At 38.0% G+C, this 19108-nt stretch overlaps 1 protein-coding gene across 3 annotated transcripts in view; it reads right to left on the bottom strand.

Annotated features, from left to right (window-relative positions):
* Window positions 1–19108, bottom strand: part of AFG1L (AFG1 like ATPase) — a 223698-nt gene that overhangs the window by 25684 nt on the left and 178906 nt on the right. For all 3 annotated transcript variants that reach the window (XM_073893739.1, XM_025863601.2, XM_073893740.1), the window contains 2 exons: window positions 12569–12639; window positions 12212–12312 (listed from right to left, as the gene is read on the bottom strand). In XM_073893739.1, coding sequence (XP_073749840.1) covers window positions 12212–12312; window positions 12569–12639 — 172 coding nt within the window. The remainder of the gene's footprint in view (window positions 1–12211; window positions 12313–12568; window positions 12640–19108) is intronic.

The raw sequence follows: 19108 nt of genomic DNA, 5'->3' as shown, positions 1-19108 counted from the left end.
GCCCAAGATCTGGGCAGTCTCTGTGAAGAGTTTTGGGCTCTTTCTCTGTGGTTCTCTCCTTTCCACAATTTTCTTATTTTCCAGCTGCTATAGTCAATCTCTTCTCATTCCTCAGGCCAGGAATACTGCAGGTTTCTACTAAGTTTTAGATGGTCCATATGAGAACAACTGTGATCTGTCCTCTGGCAAAAAACTATAAAAATAAGAAATTTACCAGCATCAATCCTCTCTTCCAGTGTGGTCTGTGCTCCACTTTCTCCCTGTTTTGGTTGCTCAACAGTGCCTTCCAGAGTTATTTCTTAGATTTTGCCCAGTGTTACAGTTATGATCTAAAGGTGGATTGGGGACACCTCAGTGGCTCAGTCGGTTAAGCATCCAACTCTTGATCTCAGCTCAGGTCTTGATCTCCGGGTCATGAGTTCAAGTCCCACGTTGGGCTCCACGCTGGGCATGGAGCCCACTTAAAAAATAATAATAAATAAAAGTGGGTTGGTCAAATAGGTGTTACTCTATCATTAATGGAAGTAGAACCCTCCTGAGTCTTCAACTCTCTGAATGTACTCTGTAATTTCCTACGTCTGTATTTTTCAGAAAAACACAAAACCTCAGAGGAGGAAAAGATCAAAGGTTGCCTTCATGATCCCTTATTCTTAGAAACAACCAAAGAGCCACCCTAACACTCTCCCCCACTTCTCCCACACCAGCAGAATCTTCAACCCTCTAGCCTTTAAGGCCTAGTTCCTCTTTAATTACCCAAAGCATTCTGCTCTTACTGATCCTGCAGTACTAATTATAATCTACCTCACATTGTAGTGGTCTAGGTACTGATGGTATTTTCTCAATTAAGACTGCATGAATGTAGAGACTAATTCTTATTCATCTTGGTACCCCGTGCAGCACCTAGAATGATGCCAGCCTTCCATTAAGTACTCAGTAAATATCTGTTGAATGACTAGAAAGAAGTACCATAAAACAGAAAAAGGGTAGGCCTCTCTCTGTTACCTTGCATAAAAGGTAACAATTATCTAGCATGTTGGTTTATTTAACAAAGTTTTCCTTCTTGAAAGGAGGGCATTCCCAAGAGGAGATACTATTTGCTGACCCACTGGAACATGGTGGTAAAAGTTACAAACTTTCCTAGAGTATATTGCCCCATTAGTCATCCTATTACTTTATGTACCATAGTCCTGCTCAATCTAAAATGACATTCTGTGGATTGTGGTAAGAAGTCTAAATTTCTCTGCCTGGTTTTCATGGAGGATCTGTCTGAGATTTTCATTCTTATTTCCCTTTTCTAACATGTACCCTGCTCTCATTAGGCAAGTATCTTCTATTCCTCCTGAAACATTCAGTGCTTGGCTTCAGATCATGGTTGAAATACCTTCACTCTGCTCATCTAAATTCTTTTCACCTATCAAGGTCAAGATGAACTTCCTCCTTAAATCTCATGTCTCCTCAGAGTCTTCCCACTCCTCACTATCCTTACTTTTAACTCCTGATGTACTCGTCATATGTACTAATGAGCACAACTCCTCAAAATAGACTGTTGTAGCTCAAACAAAGGGAAGAAGTTAGTTGATCACATCCCACATTTTGCAGATGAGGTACTTGGACCCAGAGAGGTTAAGTGATCTGCCTAAGGCCACTGAGCTACAAAGTATCTGGATAAGGATTGTAATTCCTATCTCTTGATTCATTTGGACCTCTTTCCACTCTACAACATTGTCTGATATTTGTTCATGTTATTTCCTTTACCAAATTATAAACTCTTTGAAAGAAACTTCTTATACTTCTTTTATATTCCTCATAACATAGTGGCATACCAATATGGAAGCACTTAAGAAATAGCTGCTGATGGGGCACTTGGGTGGCTGTCATTAAGTGTCTGCCTTCAGCTCAGGTCATGATTTCAGGGTCCTGGGATCGAGCGCCACATTGGGCTCCCTGCTCCGCAGGAAGCCTGCTTCTCCTTCTCCCACTCCCCCTGCTTGTGTTCCCTCTCTTGCTGTGTCTCTGTCAAATAAATAAAATCTTTAAAAAAAAAAAATAGTTGCTGGCCACTGAATCGATGTAACAATGTTGGGAAAGGGGGAGTCTTACACAACATATATTTCTTGATTAACAATAAAAGATAAAAGAGCTAAGTAATATTTGATCCTAAAATACACAGAAATCTTACATTTTAAGAAATCTTTTTTTCCAAAGATTTTATTTATTTATTTGAGAGAGAGAGACAGAGAGAGAGCACGAGTGGGGTGAGGGGCAGAGGAAGAAGCAGACTTCCTCCTGAGCAGGGAGCCCCATGTGGGACTCGATCCTGGGACTCTGGGATCATGACCTGAGCTGAAGGCAGTTGCTTAACCGATTAAGCTACCCAGGCACCCCAATCCTACAGTTTTTTGATACTACAACTCATTTCTAGTTTTTTCTCAAAATCTTTGCCTGACTTAATATCTTCACCGAGTTATTTTAAGAGACAAAAATCATGTATCCTAACAATTCTCAAACTTTTTTTCTATAAAATACATTTCAAAGTCATAATATATCTAACAGGATATAGGATATATCTTGCTAAATATCTAATTAGCATTGTACTGAGTAATCACTAATTCTGAGTCAACTGACTTAATCCAGGGAAAAGTACTACAGAGTTTATCAAATCATGTGTTTTGAGGTGGGAAATAGAAAAACCTGAAAATTAAAAATCAAAGAATTACTTGATACATAAAACTTTTTGTTAAAAAAATGAAAGAGCCAGTTGGTAGGTAAGCATTAGAAAAACCAGTGTTAAAACTTCAAAAAAACATCAAACAAGTACCTTTTAAAGTACCTATAGAGTGTTTTACAATCTTACTAATTGGTTGATCTGTGTTTCCTCAAAACTTTCCAGTGTTTTCATTGATCAGATCTTCTGTTTTGAGAACTATTCCTTTTATTGTCCTCATTTTGTAGGGGGAGAAATTGAGGCACTGGGATGTTGAGTTACTTTCCCAAGATCACATAGCTAGTAGGTGGCAGAGTCAAGGCTTGAACTCCTCGGTACTCTGAGAACCAGATTCTGTAGTTTAGGATTGTGATATATTTATTATTAAATCCAAGTCAGATCACTTAAAAATTAAACACAAGTTCTAATTTTAAAAAGCTAAGGACCATTTTAATTTTTAAAATTTTAATTCATACTTCTTAATCATTGAGCAGGAAAATGACACATTCCTCTCAAAGACCAAAGCAAATATTAAATATTAGTTTGTCATACTTTCTTACAGAAGTGATCTTAAAGGGAACATGAGGAGTTGTGTCTACTACTAAATCTGATCCTCAAAATATAATTCTACTCCTAAGACAGAGAAACATATCGAAGTTGTACAGTTCTCAGCATATTCATTCGTCCCTCGAGACACTCAGGGAATCCCTAGGGGCTTTCTCCCCATTCCAGAGATCAGACGCATTTTCATAGAAAATGAAAGGCAGCTTTCTCCCTCAGAGAAGCTTCGGGCAGCTGAGTCTAAGTCGTCAAAGGCTTGCAGAGTTTAAAATCTATAGCCATACACTGTATCACCTAAGGAGCTGTTCTTGCCCTAGCTTGGGAACGGAAGGTGAGCAAGACTGCTTGGCTTCACAATGTGCCCTGTGATAGAACACTTGTCATGTGAAGAAAGTAGGAAGGTGTTCGCTCAACCCAGTTTTTCTTCACTCCTTCTGATGCTTCTCCCCTCACCCCCACCTTGACATCATGGAAATGGCCACATTCCAAGCGGCTATAGTTCCCAAGTTTCTAATCCAGCCTTCTTTTAGGGGCATTTCTGTAAAGGTCTTTTTTTCTTTTTCCTTTTAAACCAGCAAAATACAAAAAAAAAAAAAAAAAAAAACATAACAACTTATAACCCAATATACACTTATTTCCTTGGAAGATACAAATCACCATCTACAATTAGTAAAAATTGATCCTTCAATTCAACCTCCAATCTTGCTTTATCTTGAAAAATGCAAATAACACATAAAAATGTCATTTTAGCTTATTTAATAAAAATATGCATGATAGTAACTATGAACTAAATTCCTAGGATAATGAACAAATTGCTATTAATTTTCAGCATAACTTTCTTGACTAAATTGTAGGTTCATAAAATAGTACCTCCTGCATTTCACAATTTGGTTGTTCAACTACCCGGAAAAATATTTTTGTAAAAATATTTTTTGTAATATTTTGTAAATATTTTTACAAAAATATTTAAGGACTTCATCAGGTTTTTCAAAATTCTCTTTTAATTCATAAATATTTCAATTATTTTCTTTTAAAGCTTTTATGGTGTCATTATCCTTCAATTTTTTTTTTCATTCATCAAGTCGGCCAATCTTCATTTGTCAGTGGCTTTGCATGGATAGGTTTACTTTTATCTATATTGTTATGGTGGGATGTTCACTACATCAGACAAGCACTGAATGACTGGCAAAAGACTGGCATGATGGGTGGGGCTAGGTACTAGTACTAAGCTGTGAGAGATGTCTGAGGAAGGGCTACATTTTTTTTTAAGGTTTTATTTATTTGACAGAGAGAGACACAGTGAGAGAGGGAACACAAGCAGGGGGAGTGAGAGAGGGAGAAACAGGCCCCCCGCAGAGCAGGGAGCCTGATGCGGGGCTCAATCCCAGGACCCTGGGATCATGACCCGAGCTGAAGGCAGACACTTAACGACTGAGCCACCCAGGCACCCAGGAAGGGCTACATTTTTAAGTGGTCAGTTCATTTATGACTATTTTCTTACTATGATAATTTTGCATTTCTTTTTTTTTTTTCTTTTTAGAGAGAGAGCGTGCGTGCACGGGGCGGGGGGGAGGGCAGAGGGAGAGGGAGAGAGAGAATCTTAAGCAGGCTCCGTGCCCAGTGTGGAGCCCACTGTAGGGCTGAATCTTAGGACTCTGAGATCATGACCTGAGCTGAAATCAAGAGTCGGACACTTAACCGACTGAGCCACCCAGGCGCCCTGATAATTTTGCATTACTTTGCAAACTTATAACTGTGGCAATTCAGATACTGAATACTTGCATGAAGAGAACTCTTGAGATCATTCAGTTTCAGATGTAACCTAAAATTCTTAATTAAAATGATCTTCTGAGTCAGGCTAAATAGTTCAGTAAACAAAAATCATTCAATAAAGAAAAAAAACATACCTAACCCCAAGTGAAAAAGCAGGCATCTGGTATGTCTCAGACAGTCCCAGCTTTAGATGGCTTGGTTTTCTGGGAAGCTCTTAAAGCTTGAGACTCACCCAACCACCACACCTGACACCACCATGAAACAAAACCTTTGGCAAGGAGTGAATGGGTTGACTGTCTGTAAAGATTATTTTTGAGCCATGGCCCCTTCCAAGAAAAAAATGACATATTTATAGATTTATATAGTAGGTAGAAATTTGTCTATTAGTGCCATCATAGATAAAAGAAGGTTTTGACTGTAAGCCATTGATGCATGCCATAAGTAAAACTTAAAAAGCCCAGATCATTCTCCTCTTCTCACACCTCTCTCCCTCCCTGCTCCAAGGTTAACATCGAGCTTCTTGGTATCTCTGGGATTCTCTTTCTTTGCAAGTCTACAATTCAATATTGTCATGCCCAGAAAAGGAAACCCAATTAGGAGAGCCCCATAGCACCTGCAAAATAATAAAGCACACATTGCCATGTATTAAGCATTATTCTAGGCACTGTATATGTATTAACTCATTTAATATTTGTAATAGGTAGGCTCTATTACTGTGCCCATTTTATAGGTGGAGGAAACGAGGCACTGAGATGTCAAGTTACTTTCACAAGATCATATGGTTAGCAAGTGGCAAAACCAGGGCTTGAACTCCTTGCTAGTCTGGGAATTAGATTCTGTGCTCTTAACCACTACACTCCATCTGAAAATGTTCTGGACAAGTTATATCAAATCTTCAATTCTGGTTCGACCATGAAATACAATCAGATACTTGTGAGTTCCTATATCTGAACTAACCTTTGGGCTTTTTATGGAGCATGAAGCTGGCTGGGAAACAAACATCATCCAGTGTGAGAGCCCCCTCTGTGCTGAGAGCCTTAGTACAGGACTGTCCAACTCATGTGGCTTGGCATATCCACACTATCCAGTAGCTGTGCTACTGACCCCTGTGTCTTCCTGAAAGCTGGAAAGGACCTATACCTCCAGGCTAGTGACCTTAGGCAGCCTCATTCCTTCACTGTTTAATAAAAATATTATCATTTTCTCTCCCTGTCATGATATGAAAAAGGTTGGGAAGCCCTGCTTTAGGGAACTGTGGAAGGGTAAAAGAGAAAATATTTGGGTGATCTTTGTTCCCTGTCATCCCTGTCACTCTCTCCATATCAGAGCTACAGCAAGGGAAAGTGAGGCAGATTCATCTCTGTGGACATGACTTGTTCAGGTTTCCTTGACATAGTTACTTGGCTCAAGTAGAGGGCAGTGGAGAAGTCAGAAATACTGTTACTTAAGTCAGTGGCTCTCAAAAATACAGTTCTTAGATCTCTAGGGGTCCCTGAGACACTTTCAGGGGTCCTTGAGGTCAAAACTTTCTATAATAACACTAGGACACAATTTACCTTTTCCACTATGGTGGGACATTTGCAGTAATGGGGCAAAAGCAATGGTGGGTAAAACTGGTGGCACTTAAGCATGAATCAAAGCAGTGGTACCAAACCATATTGTATTCTTCACTGCCCATGTACTCACAGTAAAAAATAAAATAAAATTAATTAATAAATTCAGTTCTACTTAAGAACATCCTTAGGGGAAAAAAAAGAACATCCTTAGAGAATCAGTAGGAAGGATTTTGTTAAATCTCAACCCTTGAGAACACATCTTTTTAGTACTCTTTGTGGTGAAGGAAGTACACATAAAGTACTTCTGCTATACACCAAATATAATTGCTGTCTTGAGGAAAAGCATGTGTCCGGTTGCTTAAGTTGCTAGCTGAACTAGCCACTTTCATCATGGAACATCATTTTTATTTGAAAGACTAAGTTACAGGTAAACTATGGTTATTCAGACTGGGCAGACATTTTCTTACAATGTTCCACAGACAGTTTCTTGAAAATGAACCAAGTAAGATTTTCACTTCAAGGAAAACAACTAAAAGTAATTTGTTGCTAGTGATAAGATTTGAGCAAATAAGTGAAAATTAGAATTTTGGAAAACTTGTTGCTGCCATCATGAACTTGACAGCTTTCCAATTCTTAAAACATTTTTTTCTGATGAGACTGAATATGATATTAAGGAATCTAGTGCTTTGATATTATATAATTAAATGTGGCAACATTTGGAAGATCTATATAACTCAATCAACCAATATTTTCCAATAACCACTGCATAAAGATCCATTTAAAGTTCAAGAAGGAGGGGTGCCTGGGTGGCTCAGTCAGTTAAATGTCTGCCTTTGGCTCAGGTCATGATCTCGGGGTCCTAGGATTGAGCCCTGTGTCAGGCTCCCTGCTCAGTGGGGAGTCCACTACTCCCTCTCCCTATACCCCTCCCCCTGCTCACAGTCTCTCTCTCAAATAAATAAAAAATCCTTAAAAGAAAAATAAAGTTCAAGAAGGATTAATGGAAGGGCACCTGGGTGGCTCAGTCATTTAAGCATCTGCCTTCAGCTCAGGTCATGATCCCAGGGTCCTGGGATGGAGCCCCATGTCAGGCTCCCTGCTCAGCAGGGGTCTGCTTCTCCCTCTCCCTCTGCTGCTCCCCCTGCTTATGCTCTCTTGTTCATGCTCTCTCTCTCAAATAAATAAACATTCTTTTAAAAAAAAGGATTAGTGGATTTTAATATAATAGTATGTCCAAAAATACACTGATACTGTCTCAGATTCTTGTAACTAACAGTTTAAAATCTACTTCTTGGGGCGCCTGGGTGGCTCAGTCAGTTAAGCGTCTGCCTTCAGCTCAGGTCATGATCCCAGAGTCCCAGGATAGAGCCCTACAGCTGACTCCCTGCTCAGTGGGGAGTCTGCTTCTCCCTTGCCCTCTGCCCCTCCCCCTGCTCCTTCTCTCTTTGTCTCTCGCTCACTCTCTCTCATCTCAAATAAATAAATTAATTAACTAAAAAAATAAACTTTGGAAATAAAATCTACTTGTCAAGTTTTTTTAAAAAAAAATTTAAATAGACTTTTTTAGAATAGTTTTAGATTTACAGAAAAATTGAAAAGATAGTACAGAGTTTTCATACACTTCCAAATCCAGTTTCCCCTATTATTAACATCTTACATTAGCATGGCACATTTGTTACAATTAATGAACCAATACTGATATACTATTAACTGAAGTCCATATTTTGTTCAGATTTCCTTTTTACTTAAGGTTCTTTTTCTGTTCCAGGATCCCATCGAGGATACCATATGACCTTTTAGTCATCATGGCTCTTAGGCTCCCCTCTGCTGTAACAGTTTCTCATACTTTCCTTATTTCTGATGATCTTGACAGTTTTGAAGAGTACTGGCCAGTTATTTTGTAGAATGTCCCTCAGCTAGAATTTGCCTATTTTTCTCATGATTAGAGTGAAATTATGGGTAATGGGAGAAAGACCACAGAGGTCAAGTGCTATTTTCATCACATCATATCAAGGGCATAAACTATCAACATGAATCATTGCTGTTGATGTTAATGTTGATCACACTTGCCTGAGGTAGTGTTTGTCAGGTTTCTCTAATATAAAGTTACTCTTTTCCCCCTTTCCATACTGTGCTTTTTGGAAGGTCTTATTAAATTTTCATGTAGCATCAAAAAGGAGCATCCACAATTATCTGATAAGGCTATTAAAATATTTTTCCCATTTCCAACTACATAACTGTATGAGACCAGATTTTTTTATATACTCCAACCAAAACAACGTATCATAATAGATTGAATGTAGAAGCAGATATGAGGATGTCCGTATCTCCTGTTAAGCCAGATATTAAAGAGCTTTGCAAAAAATATAATATATTGTCACTCTTCTTACTAAATTACTTTCACTTTGGAATATATTTTTCATAAAAGTGATATTTATGCTAATTTGATGGGCTGAATATAATGGGTTTATCATTGTTATTTTAAATCAATTATATATACTTTAAAATTTTCTCAGTTTTAATTTCTAATACATAGAGTAAATATTAAGAGAGACAACCCATATAAACAAAAGCTCTTTGGGTTCCTCAACACTTTTTAAGAGTGTAAAGGGGTCCTGAAACCAAATAGTTTGAGAACCACTTGCTTTAGGGTTAAGCTTTTGTAGACCAAAAATGAAAGAACCTGTTCAAAGAAAGTGAGCCAAACTGAATTCTAAAGGCTTAATGAGTAAACTGACTATACCTAAATTTTCCTTATTGAAAAATGTAATTTTTACACCTGCAGAAAATTGTTTCCTCAACTGATAACTGTGCTCACGAGTAACTATTTGCAAGAGTAGTTTGTTATTTGTGTCTTAAAAATAATGACAGGTAGCCAGGTGTGTTTGTAAAAAGTCTAAGCAGAGAAATATATCAGTTGATGCATATGCATGGGTATACACATGTTCACTGTCAACTTCTTGTTTATTAGCTTTTTTCTTCTTTGGTTTTTAGTATTCAAGGAATGGAGATCCATCAGATATGTGTTTTGGCCTTCATCTATCTATTAATCTTGATTATATCAAATTAGTTTATATGTGGTTAGACTTACAACTGTACCTAACAGTATCTTTTGGGGAATTGTTAAAAAACATTTCACTTCTCTATCTCTATTTTATGCTTTATTTCATTTCATGTATTCCAAATGAAACCACCGGATGGGAACTACTTCTGGTTTGTGCCCCGTGCTTGGTACACTCTCAGTAAATACTAAAGGATGAATAGCTTTTATCTCTACTACTTGGCAAGAGTCAAGGCTGATGGTGTTGGATGCCAACAGTAGTGATTAGCATCAGGGAATAAGGGCATTAATCACCAGAACTGAGGCAGCCCAGGAATCTCCCTGGCCTTTTACCTTCCCAGCAGCAAAACCATTCCTGCAGCACTGCTGATCTGTGTGTGCCATTTCCCAAATATGCTGAGCTCGGGCAATACCATGTTCAAATAAGCAGGCAGCCAGCCTGGCTAAAGCATAGGGGACAGGTATGGCAGAAGTGAGATTACAAAGAGCTTAAGTAGAGAATGGGTCAGATCCTCATAAGGAGGATGTGAATCCAATGTCAAAAATTATCCCTAAATCTTTTTGTCCTTTCTTTCCATCCTCACATTCCTCATCAACCCTTAAGTTAAACATTCATAATCTTGGTGTTGAAAGACATCTTGAAAGTTATCTTATCTACCTGTTCAACCAATCCTGAAACCTCCCTACAAACTCTAGTCCTTTAGCTGCCTTGCAATGTCAATTTGCAGGATGCAGTTAGAATGTGTGAGAAGGGGGCACCTGGGTGGCTCAGTCATTAAGCATCTGCCTTCAGCTCAGGTCATGATCCCAGGGTCCTGGGATCAAGCCCCACACTGGGCTCCCTGCTCAGCGGGAAGCTTGCTTCTCCCTCTCCGACTCCCCCTGGTTGTGTTCCCTCTCTTGCTGTCTCTCTCTCTCTCTGTTAAATAAATAAATTAAATCTTAAAAAAAAAAAAAGAATGTGTGAGAAGGAATTTAGGACACATGCCATTAAATGTAATTTCAACACACATACCTGGACCTAGCCTGTTTCACATGGGCCCCGAGAATTATATAAAAAGGGTGGAATAAAATCTTGTGATTGACTTATACCATAATTTGATTTAAAAAGGTAAGATATACATTAGTAACCTTTTACCTGAATTTATTTAATTGTTCTGAAACTCTGTAAATAAAGGAAAAAGAATTCTCTGCAACAACCTTCTTCCCCACCTCCTCCCCAGAGTAGACTATGAAGATTTGGGCCTTTTCCTGGCACTAAGTGTCTCCTGAAATAACACATAAAAAATACAAATACTCAGTGTCTGCTCCAAGAGACCATCTTTGCCCAAGATACAACAGGTCTGTCCTTCCCCTTTTCTCACTAGGTCCCCTTCTGTGGAAGAAAGAGGAGCTTCATCTTTTCAATAGACAAGATTTTTCTCAAGTTTATTTCTCTAGCAGAGTAAGTAAATCTTAAACGTAAGCCTTAAGAGAATTTTGTCTAGAGATAATAGGTTATTAGGACCTTGACAAAACTGACCCCATAGAAATGTGAAGGGTCCATATGACCTAGGATGACTTTCCATACCATCAAGGATGATATTTTCGCCCTGTCAGAGGATCTTACTTGATCTTAAACCTTATCGATTTGAAGTGCTTTATTTCTCTAATAATAAGTGCATATTAGATTCATCTCTCTGGTTTAAAAATTACAAATTTACACTGGTTAAAGGTAAATAAGTCATTAGCTTTTTGAGAAAAGTACTCACAAAATGGCTGGCAGCTACAAAGACTCTCTCTTCTTCCCCCTCACTGAAAAACAATTCTTTTTTAGTTATCTTAAAACTTGAGATAAGTCAGAGACCACTTACAGGACAATTGAGAAATTATGCTTAAAGTTATGTATAATTTGGATTTGTTTTTCTCAAGATTTACAGTTAATAAATGTATTGAATATCCACTGAGTAGAGCTTTTAAAAAAGACAGAATTCATGTCAATAATGAATTTGTAATCAAGGTCTTTCTCATTTATATGAATGTGCACGTTACATGCATTTTTTTCCTCTGTTGAATATATTATTATATAATATAGATGTCACAGTTATAGGAATTCACTTTCTTTGTCGCCGAAACAGATCAGAAATGGCAATCACAGGTGGGCACTGAGAATGAGGGCTAGAAATTCTCTCATGTCATACTTCCTTGGATCATGGTAGTATTACTTCATCTTCCTTGCCCCAATACTAACCTCACCACAATTAAAAAAAACATAATTCTCTTATGTTTGACTTTCACAAAACATCCCTGAAACTGGTTTCTGTTTGCTTCCAGCAACAGTTGATAGTTCTCTCCGTATTTCCAATTTTGCTTTAGCATCCTTCTAAGTGCAAATTTTGAGCCAACGTCTATTAAAGGCACATGACATAGACGGATGAGTATTTCCCTTCATGAGACTGTTAAATCAGTTCCGACTCTAGGAACAGTATTTTAAAATGTGAACCAGGCAGAGAGGAAAATATGAGGTATTTTAACAAGTGAAAAGGCCAATGAGTCTGGATGTGTCTGGATACTTACTCTCTCACACAGCTCTTCAAATGTGCAGTCGGCGACAGTTCCACACGCTTTATGCAGCCGCAGCTCTCTGCCTTGCACTTTTAGAATCCTTGGTCTAGTTACTATGGGAACATGAACAAAGACTCAATCTTGTCTGGATAATTACTATAAAATTCATCTCTTACAGATAGGAAATGCATAGCTTGATGAATAATAGCACATGATTCAACACATAAATTAGACAAAATGCTGATACAATGACTGCCACTTGAGCGTGGCATCAACCCATATACAGCAATGGAACTTATTAATTGGTCAGTGGAGATTGGGCATTGTGTTCTAAATGTATTCTCTTTCAAGAGAAATTAACTTACGTACAATCATTTTGTTTCTGAGCCAGCTCATCAAACAACTTATCCATGACAGCCTCCACATCAGCTTCACTTGTGCTACAGTGAAAAGAATAATAGAATATGAAATTAATAACACTTGAAGCCAACATCAAACAGCTGCCTGAGCCTGCTTAGCTTTTTGCCCACAAAAAAAGAGAACAGGATGTTATGCTCTAAATACAAACATTAGATTTAGAATACACTTAAAAGCAGAGAATATTAACTCTCAGGTAGATGATTCTGCCTTATTTGCATACACTGAAAGACTTCTGTGCTTCTGGCTGTTTCCAGTAATGAGACGATACAGGCAGAGTAAATCCATTAATACTATGTGTACACAATGAGAAGAAAGGCTTCTGGCTCTCTCTTGCATGCAAAACAAGAGCAAATAGACAAGGCAGTCAAGCATCCAGCAAAGTATCTTTGAAATCTCTACTGAGAGGGTACATGTGAAATTAAATATTGAAGCTGCTTAAAAAAAAAAAAATCAAGTCAAGCCACTGACTGAGAGGATCAAACATCCAGAATTAAATTACCAGCTTCGAAATACCAACTTGATCTGCACATCAATAACTTTATCGGACTTCGAATATAAGTACAATTATAGACGACACAGTTTCTCTCAAAAATGTCCTTGTCAGAAATTCAAGAAAACTCTCTCCTTCGTGATGCCTACCATTGCAGCTCCTATGGAAGTTAGTCTCATCAAAGAATCCTTTGTATTCTAATTACAAATCGCCATATGGTTTAGGGAACCCACATGCACAAATGTGATATCACTATGCCCTTTCTTCCTGTCATTTTTTTAAAAGAGGAGTTTGTAAATTAACTGTCAATAAAATAAAATAACCGGCAGAAGAAATAAATGCTGTTAAAAAAAAAAACTTCAAGTATAAATGTAAGTTTACTTCAACTCTACATACAAACCTATATAGGATGACCTGCCGATATGCTTAATTTTGCTTATCTAGGTGTGGAAGCAATTAAACTCAATTCTGGACATTCATCTTAATAAAGTCTTTTTGAAAACTAATATGACAAATTATTTTTTAAGTTTAAACGAAACCAAACTCATTTCTCCCTTGAGATAATTACCAGGTGGCAGGCATTTAACACACAGGCACTTAATTCTTCACCTGTTGTACAGCAAATGCTTTTAAAATGCAGGACAGCATATGGTCATTATGAAGGGTTTGGAATTGTACCCTCCAAGTGATAACCATTCCACCTCAAAGGATCTTAAAAACATCATCTGCAATGGTTAACTTTGCAGGGGAAATGCTATTTCACTTAAGTAAAGGCTTTATGACATTTGAATAGGGCAGTATTACAATAATAAAATGACACTACAGAAAGGGATTATAGAGACAAAAAACAATTTTAAAGGTACAAAGAAATCGCACAAGCCAATATAAATGTCAGTGTCCACACCAAGCACATATATGTTTATATGGCTTTGCCAACATTATTCTTGGGAATTCATTTGGAATTGTCCCCACCTTGTAATAGTGGCATAAACACACTCAACTATTGGAAAAGAAGCGAAGGTACTTTTTAAGGGCTATAAAACAGAAGGAGCAAAACCAGCCACCCAGGGTTTCTGCTGGCTTGCAGAAAGTTAACTTCTTCTTAGGATAGGCATGTTACCCAACAGAGGGGGAGAAATGAATTCTGAAAAATAACCAAGACAGTCACATTTCTAGGAGCATATTTAGTGAATAAACAATTGCTTACAAATTTCCTCAGTAGTGATTTCTCGTTTACTCAGTGCTCTCATATACTATAATATTAAAATGTGGCTCACAAGACTTCAGTCAGGCCACATCTTCTGCATCATCAATGAAATTACTATGTATGATTTACTTATAGTGAAATTATATATGAAATGGCATAATTATTTTATTATACCAGTATCTTATAAAAAATTCTATATGGGGCACCACGGTGGCTCAGTCGGTTAAGTGTCTGACTCTTGGCTTTGGCTCAGGTCATGATCTAAGGGTCGTGAGACTGAGCCCTGTGTGGAGCTCAACGCTGAGCATGGAGACTGCTTAAGATTCTCTTTCTCTCTCCCTCTGCCCCTCCACCCCCATCCCTACTTGCACATGCACACTCTCTTTCAAAAATAGGTAGATAGATAGATAGATAGATAGATAGATAAAATTTTATTAAATTATCGTAAAAAGTTACTCAGAAGTTACAACATGCAAAATAAAAATTTTTACTGGTGTTAAGTGGCCTAAAAATAAATATTCACAAAAGTAGTTCATGTAACTTAAAATTGAACAGCCTGTTATCCATCTAAGCCAAATTGTACTTGACCTCAGGGAGTGAGTTCTATTGACCAGCTGAAGGGCAGAAACCTCAGCTTCATATTGTTTTAAAAGCAGGAGGGGCTAGTATGTGTTTTGGTTTTATTAGATATATCTCTGTATTGACATGAAATAAATGAGGATGCTGTGGAAGAAATCCTTACCAGAAATGAACTTATTCATAATCCCTTAACAGATAATTTACAAGAAAACACTAGTCTTCTCACACTCCACTCAGACCAGATTTCCCCTACTTAAAAGGATGCATCAATCAGAGCTCATTAACTTTTTTGAAGGATGAGAATTAGGAAAGTAAAAAGAGAAATTAAAACTTACCTGTCCATATTAGCTTAAAAGATTCAGAGTTTTACTCATTATCCAGGTTCATGTCTGGTTTATACATCTTTGAATATGTTTTGTAATTCTAGTAAAAAATTTAGATGGTTCTGAACTATTTCAATGTGTCACACAGAGAATAACAAAGGCTGTATTTATCAAGCAACTATATGTAACAGTTAGTTTACCTATACTACCCCCACCTGTCCATGTAGTATTTGCTATTATCCTACTTTTACAGAAGAGAAAACTGAGACTCAGAGAATTCAGCCCTCACTTACCTAAGATCTGAAGATATAAAAATTTAAAATTTTGTATAACCAAGTATTATAAATAAAATATAGAGGCAGAGCAAACCAGGAAACACAGTAGCAACATGTATGGCATATTATTATCAATGCATTAAAAATTAATTTTAATACCACAGAGAAACTGACAAAGGATCTGAAAAGGAAAATTGCATTAAAAAGCTCGATGGGCAAGAACCCACGTAAGGTCATTCATTTACTAGTGATAACAAATGCAAAGTAAAATCATGCAATACTATTCTTTTATCTAAACTAGCAGAGATGAGAAAAAAGCTAGCAAGCCTAGGTAAGGAGAAAATGGACCCTCTTCACATACTGCTGGGAGTGGTATAAAATTGGTACAAGATTTCAGGGCAACCAGATAATTTGTGATAAAAGTGTTAAAAACATGCATACCACATCACCCAGCTATTCCACTCATAAGAATTTCACCTATGGAAATAATAATGGTTAACAACTACAAGGATGTTCATAGTGACACCTCTAACATCAAAAAAGTGAGAAAAAAACGACCCTGGGGCGCCTGGGTGGCTCAGTCGTTAAGCATCTGCCCTCGGCTCAGGTCGTGGTCCCATGGTCCTGGGATCCAGCCCCGAGTCAGGCTCCCACTCAGCGGGAGGCCTGCTTCTCCCTCTCCCACTCCCCCTGCTTGTGTTCCCTCTCTTGCTCTCTCTCTCTCTCTGTCAAATAAATAAATAAAATCTTAAAAAAAAATAAAACCCTAATGTCCCTCAATGGGGACTATGAAATACATTTGAATACACTCACACAATGAAATAGTATGCAGTTTTCAAGTACAACTCTTCCCCCTAGTCCTGGAACTGCAGTTAAGGTCAAAGTTGACGGCTAGAAGTGCTTCGTACCCCCAAGTTTCTAAAGAGAACCACCAATGCGCCACCAATGGCTCGATCCAGACTCCTGCCCCCATGGCTAAATCATGAAGAGAACCAGCCCTATTCCAAATGCCTCCTCCTCCTCCACCATTCCCTACTCTCCACCACACCACAATGTCTTTATGAGGAGGGAAGAAGGGGTCAGGAATCTTTATGTCTAGTATTTGTGGTAAGAGCCTTTTTCTTCTCTTCTTCCCCTTAGGATTTTTTCTTCAGGTTGACTTCTAGTTCCATAGTGTTGTGGTCAGAAAAGATGCATGGTACGACTTCAATCTTTGTGAATTTTTTGAGGCTTGTTTTGTGACCTAATATGTGCTCTCTTCTGGAGAATGTTTCATGTACACTTGAAAAGAATGTGTATCTGCTGTTTTAGGATGGAATGTCCTGAAAATATCTGTTACATTCATCTGGTCCAGTGTGTCACTCGAAGCCATTGTTTCCTGGTTGATTTTCTGTTTAGATGATCTGTATTATCGATGTAAGTGCCTTCCCCTTAGGAAAGAAGAGGGTGACTTACCCTCCCCCAAAGACAAGTGACGGGAGGGAAAGGTTCTCTATACAAGTCACCTGGAAAGATTAGGGGAGCCTGAAAGAAGAAAAATCTGGTATTGTCCTTAGTTGGATGAGTAGGACCTTGGTAGATTGAGAAATCAGAAGGTGGGAGGTGGGGTGCTAAGCCAAAATGAAGCAAGCCAGTTCTCACTAAAAACCCTCCAAAGGCTTAGCACTACTACATATACTTGTTACAGGTGAGGGGGCAGGCTGGAAATAAGAGCACTCTTGGAAAATAAGACAAAGACAGTTCTTTAGATGCCCTGCCTTTACCTGGACAGCAAGAGTCCTGTACACCTCCTTCACTCCAGCTGAAACTGGTAAGTTTACCATCTGGGTCATTTTTAACAATGAAGAAAGTGGGAGAGACACCATACTCAAATCCTACATATTACAGTGAAACCAACAGTCCTTCCCTCTTCAGCATCCAGCCAAACTTCTACCGAAGGAAGAAGAAAGATTGAAGGAAACATTCTGGAGGAAACTGAATAGCCAAAAGAAAGACTTGCAGATACTGACATTTGGGGGTTCTTCAATGGAAAACCTGACCTGCCACCTTATCTACCATCCTCCAATCAATAAAACCCTATCCATGCACACAGAACTTCTAATCAGCTTTTTAATGCCTCAGTCTTGTGAATGGGCAACCAAGTATTTCTAGGCACTTAAGGAAAGCCTCTAAGATATAAAATAAAGACGAAAAGAGATAGAAAAAGAGGATCTTGGAGGAAGCAAAGAGAAATACACTCTAATACACCTAAAGAGAAGATATTACATGCATAAACAAAGAAGGATGCTATAAAGTAAAAGAACAATTAGTGCATAAGAAAGAGCTCTAACTATGACTGTTAAATAAAAAATTCAGGAAAAGAATTAGAAGAAAAAGTTGAAGTAATCTTTCAGAAAATAGAACAAGAAGAACAAAAACTGGAAAACATAAGGGAAAATAAAAGAATCAGAAAATAAATCCAGAAGGCCCAATATCTAACCAGGAGAAGCTCCAAAGGCTATGGAGAAAAAAATAAAAGCAGCAGCAATCAAAAAATTAAATTATGTTTCCTAGACCTGAAGAGCATGAATGTCTAAGTTGAAAGACTCCAGTGAACACCCATGACAAAGAATGGGGGCAAAGGCTCCATTCCAAGGCATATTATCTGGAAACTTCAGAAACCAGGAATAGAGAAAGAATATCCTAAAAACTTCAAGAGGAAAAACAGGTTAAATATAAAAAGGTCAACAAACTGATTTGTGTCAGTTCTCATGAAACTTGGCAGCTGTAATAATGGAAGCACGAAGAGAATGGTATGCGTCTAAAATTTTCTAAAGGGAAGTTATTGTCAAACAAACCATGCCCAAACTATTAATCAAGAAAAATAAAGACATTTTTGGACAGGTGAGTTCTCAAAAAAGCTATTTCCTGTGCAGCCTTCTTCATAAGATACTAGGTAGGCTGGGCTCTCTCAGACCAGGGAGAAGAGTTCTGGGTCCAGTAGGACCAAATAAGCTCTATCCCCATTGGCCCTCCTGCCCAGGGCTGTTGTCAACTCTGGACAAAATACAAAAATAGGTGACCTGAAGGCACTGGGCAGTGAAGAGAAGCAGGCAGATTCTGGAGGGAGCAGACACTTGGGAAAAGGGAAAAAACATGGGTGAATTACCCATTTTACAGCTTTCAGACTGAAGACAATAAAATCAGGCCTGCTCAGGGCAACTCCAACTCCAACAGAAAACCTGCAGTCCTGGCTGAAGAACCAGAGGACAGTTGGGGGCAACCACGCAAGGTGGGAAATCTGTGGGAATCCCCACAAGTGTTTCCAAAGTCCCTGAAGATATTAATCTTGAAAATTCCTGAAATCATAAGTTATTCCGTATTTATCACCATACTAATAAACAGTGAATTATTTTTCTGTTACTGGGTTATACTAAAAGCTTCGGTGGTTTTCTATGAAAAATATGGCATAAAAATAAACTCATGGCTTATCACTATTACAAATCAATATACTATGACATATTTCTATATTATATTATGTATATTGTGATATATTTCAATAACATACAAATGATCTCTACCAGATACAGACTTGATAGTAGGAAATATTAAAAGGAAACTTTAACACAAAATAAA

The sequence above is a fragment of the Callorhinus ursinus genome, unplaced genomic scaffold (genome assembly GCF_003265705.2).
Source record: "Callorhinus ursinus isolate GAN/ISIS: 27379988/994484 unplaced genomic scaffold, GSC_fseal_2.0 scaffold6, whole genome shotgun sequence".
Taxonomy (NCBI): Eukaryota; Metazoa; Chordata; class Mammalia; order Carnivora; family Otariidae; genus Callorhinus; species Callorhinus ursinus.
The sequence above is the reverse complement of the archived record's forward strand: the minus strand, read 5'-3'. Positions and strand labels throughout refer to the sequence as shown.